Raw genomic sequence first — 10,529 nt, 5'->3', positions numbered from 1 at the left:
ATCCATCCCACGTTTCACGTCTCTCAGTTTGAGCCCGTCCAGACCAGCGCTCTTTGCCCTCCTCCCGAGCCCCCTCCTCCCGCCCGGGTCATTGAGGGACACCCGGCTTTTGACGTCCGCCAGATTGTGGACTCCCGTCGGCGAGGTCGTGGCTGGCAGTACCTCGTCGATTGGGAGGGCTACGGTCCAGAAGATCGGTCTTGGGTTTCAGGATCGTTTATTTTGGATTCTGAACTTATTTCTGAGTACCGGTATTCTCAGCCATCCGGTTCCTCTGGACCACCAGGTGGCGGTCATTGAGGGGGGTGGTGATGTTAGAAGCCTGGTTTTGGGTTGTGTTTTTGTTGTGTTCAGTTTGTTTGTGCAGAAAGTCTGGAGCTGCTGTCACTGGAGGGCGGAGCTACTGATTATCACTCACACCTGCAGATCCTCTCCTGCAATCATCCAGGGGATAAAAGGAGTTGGCTGTCAGTTCTCCAGTGCCTGAGTGTTTGCCTGCAATGGTTTCCTCCACCACCTCCTGGTTCATCTACCAGAGTTTCCCTGAGCCTCTTCTAGAACCCAAGATCTCCTGGAGCAGTTCTGAGACTGACAGCTTCAAGGTCTTTGTCCCCGGTCCGCACAGTAATCTGTCCGCACTCCATCACTCCAACTATCTGGCTGCACTGCACTGACTTGTCTTTCACTCAACCACCCCCTACTGGTGGACGCTCCCTCACAACCCAAGTAAGAGAAGTTTTTTGGTTCCTCATCATTTCCTCAGTATTTTTGTGTTGCTCATCAGATTCTCCTCTGGCTTCAGTGATTCCTTTTCCCCGGGTCTCCAGCCCCAGAAGGAGATTCTCAACTTATTTGCTTTTTATTTGTAAATAAACCTTTTGAACTTTCCTTGTCTCCTGAGAGTGTTCTGCATGTGGGTCAAACATCTTTCTAAAAACATGACAGTAAGGGCCATTTAGAATTTGGGTGACTTCAAAAGTTTGTCAATTGTACTTTCAAAGAGTTTCATTAAAATCCATCCAGGGTTTCATCAATATATCTGAAACTGTATTGACAAACAAAAATGTTCACGCAAAACATCAACAGAAAAGTAATCAGTTTGTCACCTTTAATAGTGGGTCATAAAGGATTTATAAAATTGTAAAAACAGTTCACAGAGGCTGACCACACAAACTCATGCAATGCTGTTGTGTGTTGCAATGATCAGCGTCACGTCATGTAATCCCGATATTTGATTTTTGCAAGTGGTGCATGTTTTTGTGAGTGTTGTGGGAGTGTATAAACCAGACCCAAAGAAAGCAGACGGTCTGACTTAGCTTCTCAGAAAACAATCTAGTGGGAAATAACAATTGGGTGACTAAGAGGCCGTGTGTAGTTTTTGTTCTCGAGCATGTTGAACTGGCTGAAACTAGCTGAATTAGCACCCCTGTATGGGTCAGTGTGTGTGTGTGTGTGTGTGTGTGTGTGTGTGTGTGTGNGTGTGTGTGTGTGTGTGTGTGTGTGTGTGTGTGTGTGTGTGTGTGTGTGTGTGTAGAAAACTGAGGTCCACACATTACATCAGGACATACAGCAGTGTGTGGGGAACAGCAGGGTTATTTTACAAGAGATCACACACCAGTGTTTCTCCCAATTCTCCTAAAACGCTCCATCTACAAGACACAGCTGGTTAGCTATCTGTTTCCAAAAAGAAGAAAAGATAGATGAAGAAATAAGTTAGGCGGTTGAAGACTTCAGGAATATCCCAATCAGAGCAGTTTCGAATTGATGCAATCAGCATCCTTTAGTGTAAGATCCTGGAACCGGAATGTCACTGGTTCGGTCCCCCGTCCAGCTGTCTCAGTTGTCATGTCCTTGGGCAAGATACTTAACCCTAATGCCTTTGATGTGTATCGGTGTATGAATGTGATTGGCTCTGATTAGTCTCCATAGTTGGACTTGCGACCTGTCCAGGGTGTACCCCGCCCCTCACACTGTGACTGCTGGATATGGGCACCAGTGACCCACGCGACCCTGAAAAGGAAGAAGCGTGTACAGAAAATGGATGGATGGATAGTCTCCATAGTTGATTGTACATGTTAGCTTTGTAGAAAATCTGATAGAGTGCTGTGTGAATGGGTAAATGAGGACACAGTTTGTAGAGTGAAGAGCTTTGAGTATCCTGGTTGGGTAGAAAGGCCCTATACAAGTACAGTCCATTTACCATTACTTTAAAGTCATAATATACTGTCTAAGTCAGAGGTGCCCAAAGTAGGGCCTGTGGGCCAAATCCCCTGTCCAATGTAGAAACACTATATTTCCACTTTTCAACCATTGGTCCAACCATAGGTAGAAGGAGCTGAAGTCTTATACTAATGATAGTCACTTTATCTTTGAATTATGTTAAGATTAAACATAAAATACAAGAGAGATTTAGATTAGATTTAAGCACACATCTAGATTAGTACACCTTAGAAGACCACATACATATACTCAAATTATAAATTCTGAAAAGACCCATGAACCTTTGCTGCCTGAGCATACGTAGAATTTTCTCCATGTCCATGGGCTGAAAACAAAAAGAATGTGTGCAATTGCACTGGCTGCTAGCTTATTTATAAAAATAAAACAACTTTACTTAAGAAGTATTTGCATTTCAGCAGTGGTGGGCAGTGCTAACCACAAAATTAGCTCCATAGTTTCTAAAGTGCTTATGAAAATATTTAGGTCCGCAACTTCAAATGCGCTTATGCCATAGAAAAACTAGCGGAAGCTAATTTTAAAGTGCAAGTTCAATTTCACACTTACTAGCTGGCAACAATTCATGTACAATATATGCACAACACTGCCAACTAGCGGTGTATGAACTCTTTTACAACTTAATTCTACCTCCGACAATTGCCGGGGATGTGATTTCCTGAAACAGACCTTTAGCTCCTGGTGCAAAAATTAAAAAGTTGTTGAGGATTGCTAGTTCTTTGTCTTTTTCTTTAGTTTGTTGTATTTTTCTCATTAAAGATGCATCAATAAAGTAATTTTAAAACAGTTTATTGGAAAACTGAAGCGAGCATTCTGGGTGCATGACGGGTTTGATTTGTGATGGGAAACGAAAGCACAGTTGCTCCAGTTGACCACTAGATGTCAGTCTTCATCAGCATAACATCTTTAAAATCATTTCTGAGTCTCTAACCCCGTTGGCCAATTGCTTCGACCAGTTACGTCAAGTATTGATCTCCAGCGTTTAAGCTTAATTTTTTTTTAGAAAAAGGAGCTCTGATTGTAAAGTAAAATAAATCATTACATACAAAATTTTAGTATGGACTACAAACGTTAACTGTTTTTGCTATTGCCTTCCTGCTACGTAAGCAGACACAAAGTATTGTGGGAAATGAGAACTGTGACCCAAAGCAACAGTCAGCAGGATGTATATACCTTCCCAATAAGTGTGTTTATCTGGGAGGGGTGTTGTTGGACAGATCACGTGTGTTGTGATTCACTAAGTGTGTTTCCATCGTGTTTTTGATGCGCATTTAGAAGTGTCGCATTAAAAATGAGAAAAAAGTTGGATGAAACAGCAAAATTCGAAAAAAAATCCTCAATTTGCTAAAAAGTTTTTACGCTCACTTGAGGTGGTTTTTGGGTTTTTCGAAAAACACTTAATGCGCAAAAGGAGAGATGGAAACACTTTTGCCAAATAAGTTGTGACATAGCGAACATTTACCTCATGTAGCTGATAAGCTGTTCCCCGGTACCGGTACCAGTTTCGGGTCAGCTGCAGCCGCGACTGGCAGCAAAACCCTCCTCCCGCTGTAGGCGTCTTCTCAGTAATCCCGTACAGTGAAGAAAATTGCATTTCTTTCTCTACGTCTCCAGACAGCAGTAACATGCCAAAACTAGTTGATAACAGAATAATTACAACTTTCCTGATAGTAGCAACGCGCTCCTGATAACTTCTCTGCATTTCTTAATTTTTTCCTTTTAGCAAAATTATTAAAATTAGCTCAAAATTTGAATTAAAATTGGATGTAATTGGATGGAAACACAATTACTGACAGCCATACCTTCCGCTGTTCAACATAATGATGACTGGTAGATAATTAGTTGGCGGTACTGCATTTTAATTTTAGAAAGCGCAAATCCGCTTATGAATTATAAAAATTTGTAAGACCGCTAAAGCGCAAACGAAATATTTAGGTCTGCAATTAGTGGATTTGCACCGGCTGGTGCCTACCACTGACTTCATGTATTATATTACCGCATATGGCCCGTGGCCCACAGATTGATTTTAATTTTGTCCCTCTCAGGGAAAATGTTTTTTTATTTTTTATTTTAATTTTGGCCCGCTCAGGGAAAATGTTTTTTTATTTTTATTTTTTTTTTAAATTTTGGCCCGCTCAGGGAAAATGTTTGGGCACCCCTGGTCTACGTAAAAAAAAAAACATTTGAAAATGTACTGGCAAAACCGTGCTTTCCATCCTTTTTCCTTCTATTTTCTTTTACAGGTACTAATGACAAAAAACAGACTGACCCTTTGCTCGAAAGCTTTGAGTATTTCACTGAGAAAGGGAAAGAAGATGACCTACACAAATCTTACAACGACAGATCTTATCTGAGTTCTGAGGACACCGGTGTTGGGGAGAGCCGCACAGGTAGGTACCGAACACCCGTGGTCCACACTGACACACAGGATATGCACCTAGAGATAGAACAATGGAAAACATCCACAGAGGTTTAATCATAAACATGAAGAAGAAACGTTCTTACTCATGGCATGTCTATGTGGTCTGTATTTTCTTGCCTTCTGCAGACTTTGTAGCTCTGCTGACTGGAGTGACAGACTCATGGCTGCCCAGCTCAAGTGGAGTCGCCAGAGCTCGTCTTTCCCTGACCAGAACCAGCATCACCTTCTCCATTACATACCTGAGGTAAAATGTTTCAACAGAAAGTTTGTTTCTTTGTATACTTTTCGTGTTTTTGCTGATTGTGTGAATTATGTCATTACAAAAAAATGTGGAATTGCCAATCTTGGTTGATGTTCATTCAATGGTTCAATAAGAAAAATAAATCATAGACATGCCACAAAACTATTATTTTACCAACTTCAGCCATTTGGTATTAGGATTTCTAGTTAAAAAAGAAGTGTCCATATCTTGGTGAGCCATTGTACAAAGCGAAGGACATGCATTACGGTTCCAACGAGATGTCAATTGAAACAAAGTAGGGGATTATAAAATGTCTTCAAGAAGTGAAGTCATCAAGAAATGTTGCGAAGTATGTTGGTTGTTGTCAGCCGTGTCTAAAATCTGGACCAAGTACAGACAAAATGGGAAGGTTGTAAAAAGAAAGCATACTGGTAGAATAAAGAAGACATCAAAGTGTCAAGACAGAAAACTTAAAATACACTGAAAACAGAAAATGCACAACAAAACAAATGAGAAACGAATGAGCAGAAACTGTGGTCACAGTCTGTGACTGAACAGTAAAAAACTGTAAAAATAGGATTAACTAAATACGGGAAAATCAAACAAAAACCACCGTTAACATCCAAATAGAAAAGAACAAGGTGACAGCTGGATAATGAAAAACAATCATGGATGGTTGGCGACTGCATGAACGTGTCACGTCAGGTACGAAGGAGACAGCAGTCATTATATTGTCAATAAATACCAAAGTCTACATTGTAATTTTCAACACATATCTTATTCCATCAGCTGAAAGGGAAGAATGTTTGATATTCACTTCATTGTTCAAGATGATTATGCATCTTGACATAGGGTAAAGAATGTGTAAACTTTTCTTCAAGACAAATATATAATGTTATGACTGTCAGTGGCATGGCCTGCAAATAGTCAAGACCTCAGTCCAGTTGGAAATTGAAGAAAACAGTCAATGACGAGGCTCCAAACTTCAAAGCTGATCAGCAGTAAGAGACAGGTGGAGCCAGATTAATGAAAAATACTGCTTGCCATTAGTTAGGTCCTCAGAGAAGTCAAGATGTTTTAAAAGCCAGAGGCTTTCACCACAGTACGCACAGTACGAATGGTGCAGGGTGTTTCTCGTGATTTCTTTTTTTTTCTCAGAACTGAATGATTCAATTTTTTTACCTGATATGAAAAAACAACTGTTGCACACACAAGAATTATATTTCATCCTTTGTTGTTTTTCTTATGCCAGGAGTTTTGAAAAGTTATAGTTTAGTGGTATGTCTGATTTTTAAAATGCAAAATAAAATATTTAATAGCACATTGTCTCAATGTGGTGATTCCAGATTTTTTTTCCAGGGTTTGCATAAATTTAGTTTTTGAGAGTATATTTTTGAATGTGCAGTGCTTCAAAAGGTTTTTGCTATTTTGTCACAAAAATAATTGAGATCAGAAAAAAAGTTAAACCAGACAATGATAACCTGATAAAATAGAAAATGGAGTTATAAAAAAGAATTTCACTTGTTAATGAATAAAAATACACTAAAAAACAGATTGTTGGATTTACTCAACCAAGTAATGTCAACAATTTCCAATCAACTGAGTTGAGTACATTTATTGCAATTTTCACTTTTGTTTTTAAAGAAAATGTGAAAGTTGATTTGCACTTACTCAAATCAGTTGAGTGGAAACTGTTATAGCAAGTTTACATAAATCTAACACATCTGTTTTTAAGTCTATCCTTTGGAAAGTTAAGTTCAGTTTCGCCACAATATCCAACCCTGTTTACTGCCAAACCTGTAGAATCAAGAAATCTATTAAACTGGTTGACCAAAATTACTCCAAGAGTGCATCAACAAATCATCCTGGAGGTAGAAGAATCCAGAACATTTAAATCTCTGCAAGTCTCACTTGCCTCATTTAAGGTCAAAGATTCGGATTAAACAATAAGAAAGAATTCCAAGGACAAAACCACCTCTGAGCAAAACGAAGACAAAAGCCTGTCTAATGTTTGCCAAAAAACATTTTAATGATCCCCAATACTTCTGGGAAGACATTCGGTGGACTGACGAAACATAACAAGAACTTTTTGGAACACGCTCATCCCAATACATCTGGAATAAAACTAATGCTGTATTAAAACAAAAACAACACAACACAAGCACAGTGGTGGAGGTGTGATGGTCTGGGGCTGCTTTTCTGCTTGTTATCGGGATAACATGCTGGAATACATGACAACAGGATTTCTGCTCTCTACCAAAACATCCCAAAGGAGAATGTCAGGCCATCAGTTTCTGACCTTAAGCTCAAGAACACAAAGGTTCTGCAGCAAGTCAATGATCCGACGCACAGCAGCAACATTCCTCCACAGCCATGTGAAAGACTCATCGCCAGTTATTGCAAATGCATGACCTGCCCATGGTGGCGCAGCTAGTTATTAACTTTAGTCTATAATAAAATGTTCACATACAGCTAGGTTAGTTTGAACAGCTTTGTTCAGGTAAATAAAGAAATTATCTTTTAAAAATGGCATTTCATATTTACTCAGGGTTTTTTTTGTCTAATACAGTATTAACATTTGTTTGATGATCTGAAATGCACAAGTGAAAAAAATAACAAAAACAAAGGAATCCTTTTTTCACAGCACTGTAAAAAAATGATAAATTTTGTTTTGTACGCATTTTTATCCATCGTTCTCACTGAAATCTCATCCCCACTCTCCAGATTTGGCCGCCCCGGTAAATTAGTCTTCCTGGATTCAGATGGGACCACTGCTTTTGAATTTAAAGTCCCCAAGGGACAGTCAGACATGGTAAGGCATTACTTCCATGAGGACAGATTGTAATTTCATCTTGCCTCCATCTGCATTGTGCTGTGTTTCTCATAGTGTGTCGGTGTGTTTCCTGAAGGAGGCAGTGAAATTAGGTGCTGATATGACGAATGTTCTCACCACAGAACTGAAGGTTCAGGGTCTGCCTTGTTTTCTCATAACTCATTATAAAATAATAAACAATATACACTCAAAAACACACTCATATACACACGCAGGGATACTTTCCCTCTCTGCTTCAGTGCTTTTGACCAAACTTTCTCAGCTCAGTCTGATTGCAGCCATTATAACACAAAACAGCAATATTTCAACTTTGAGGTGAAATCCAAGGAGAGGCATAAAAAGACAGTTTCATTTTCATAAATTAGGTAACCTACAGCTTAGATGATGGGTAGTAACCTTACTTGCTTGTCTACGTACTCCCAAAAGTCTGACTTTACAACTTTATATAATTTCCTGCTAAAATACTCACATTCTCACATTCCATTTCCGACCTAAAGACTGTGTTCAATGAGACAGGAGCCCCTAAATACAGGTCCCAGAAATGGGCCTGTTTTTATTAGTTTTGGATAAATGTCAGTGTCAAGCACCAGAGGACCTCAGAGAAAACACTTCAGCCCTGAAAAGGAAGGAGGAGGGAATTTGTTGAACCAGAACCTTTGGAGGAAGAGGGCATTTTTCACACGTTACATCACTGCGTAGCAGTGGGACAGAGAGGATTGCTAATTGAAATAGAGATTACTCTTGAACTCTGAGTTATGAGGTGCCGGCACACTGCCACATTTCTTCTCTCCGCTCTGAGGGAAAAGTTGTGGTTTCATGTTGAAGCGTCGCAGCCAAGATTTTAAAGCACAATCAAAGAATTTAACGAATCTAGCAGATGTGAACCTGTCGTCTGTTTTTGTCTTTGACTTAAAGTCTAAATGTATGCTTAAGGAGAAGACAAATCAAAACTGTGTCTCATATTTTTATTAATTTTTTTGTTCATGTGTAATCCTAACTGCCACAACAAGACACCGTTCCTTCCTGTGTTTGTGTGGGTCTGCAGATCTGTGGAGTGTGGAAGAATGTGCCGAAGCCTCTTCTACGACAGCTGCAGTCTGAGCAAATGCACATTAGTATGACAACATCTACAGGCAAACGGGAAGAAATCCAGGGAAAGATCATCAAACACAGGGCTCTGTTTGCTGGTGGGTCTGCATGTGGCATAAACATGCATTCAAGTGTTTATCTTTTTCTTTTATCTATGCTGTATTGATTAGAATAGTTCATTGCATGTAAAAGTCACACAACTGTGTTTTGCAATCCAATTACTTCTGTGTAGTTTGTGCTATTTTAACTGTTCATGTATTTAAAAAAATGTTAAATTAATTCAGGAGGTGAGTGCTATGGCATTTGTTTTTTAAATACTTTTTAAGTATTTAACTTCATTTAAAAATATTTTCTTTTCAAAAGTACCTTGGAATCCCTTCAGTTTTTTTGTTTCTTTGAAATTTGCTTTCAAAAACTCTAGTTTTTGTTTATTATCCTACTTTCACTTTTAGCTAGCCATTTGATTAATTTATCGTTCAGCTATTGTGCAATTTTTAGCTATCTTCCTGTTATTTTTAGCTTTTAACTAGTGTTTTGCATTAAGCTTTTATCTAACTATTTATATTTAAGCTAGTCTTTTCATATGGTTAATTTTTAGTGAGCCTTTATTTATTTTAGCTTTCAGGTAGCTTTTGCTACTTTTATCTTAGCTATTCTTCTGCAACTTGTAGCTATCTTCCTGCTATTTTTAGCTTTTAGATTTTTAGATATCTTTTAATAAGTTTAGCTTTTAGACTGCTTTTTGCTACTTTCATCTTTTAGCGATTGTTGTGCTACTTTTAGTCTTTAGCTATCCTCCTGCCATTTTAAACTTTCATTTTCTTCAACAGATTTTAGTGACGCCTTGCAACAATCCACTTCTATATCGTATTTGAGAAAATGGAGCCTGGTTAGTGTTGACACTTTGTACTGATGTACATGTGTTTTCTGTGCAGAGACATTCAGTTCAGTGTTGACGTCCGATGAGGACAATTCTGGTATGGGAGGTATTGCCATGTTGACCCTGAGTGACTCTGAGAACAACCTCCACTTCATCCTCATCCTGCAGGGTCTTATCAGACACAAAGACAAAGGTGAGAGGGGAGAAAAGAGGGAAATTGTCAAAAAAAAGATGAAGTTACAGGAAAGGGAACAAGAGACAAAGAGAAAATTAGAATTTTAGTTTATTCTGCTAATTATAAATGGAAGAACTAAATGTATAAATTAAGGCAGTTTGCTTAGAATTAGATTTTTACAAATGTATTTGCTTATGTTAATGGAATTTCAACAGGTCAAAAATAAATAAATAAATAAATAAATAAACAGTACAAAAACAATATGACTCCCGCTTACGCTTTGAGTGCGGGGGTCCTAATAAAAAAAACTAGATACCGCATAGCTATAACATAATGACCCCCGTACGCACAAATGCACCGGAACTCAGAAGTCGGAGAGCGGAGGTGTGGCCAGGACGAGAGAACATTACAGCTAGCATTAGCATAATTGATGCTACATGGAGAGTGACCACAGTATCGCAGATAGTTACATCTCTGAACGTCTGAGGTGGAGGATTTTCACCCCACACCAGCCTCGGACAGAGGAGGAGGAACGCTCTGACAGCCTGCCAGAAAAAAATAAAAGCATACAGCTGCTCACATGATCGCTGGTTTAAATCAGGAATAAAAGTAGTTTACCTGTATAAAGAGCCCTAAAAATCCATAAGTTCTGCA

General features: G+C 39.0%; 1 protein-coding gene across 5 annotated transcripts in view; it reads left to right on the top strand.

The window, feature by feature from the left end:
- Positions 1–10,529, top strand: part of chrd (chordin) — a 34,831-nt gene that overhangs the window by 1,798 nt on the left and 22,504 nt on the right. For 4 of the 5 annotated variants that reach the window (XM_014025692.1, XM_014025691.1, XM_014025694.1 and 1 more), the window contains 5 exons: positions 4,479–4,625; positions 4,784–4,901; positions 7,623–7,710; positions 8,777–8,918; positions 9,756–9,893. In XM_014025692.1, the coding sequence (XP_013881146.1) occupies positions 4,479–4,625; positions 4,784–4,901; positions 7,623–7,710; positions 8,777–8,918; positions 9,756–9,893 (633 nt within the window). Of the gene's footprint in view, positions 1–133; positions 727–802; positions 866–4,478; positions 4,626–4,783; positions 4,902–7,622; positions 7,711–8,776; positions 8,919–9,755; positions 9,894–10,529 lie in introns of those variants that run through there. The other variant, XM_014025695.1, reaches the window with a different exon arrangement.

The sequence above is a fragment of the Austrofundulus limnaeus genome, unplaced genomic scaffold, assembly GCF_001266775.1.
Source record: "Austrofundulus limnaeus strain Quisiro unplaced genomic scaffold, Austrofundulus_limnaeus-1.0 Scaffold491, whole genome shotgun sequence".
NCBI lineage: Eukaryota > Metazoa > Chordata > Actinopteri > Cyprinodontiformes > Rivulidae > Austrofundulus > Austrofundulus limnaeus.
Note: the sequence above shows the minus strand (reverse complement) of the source record. Positions and strands in the feature narration are given on the sequence as shown.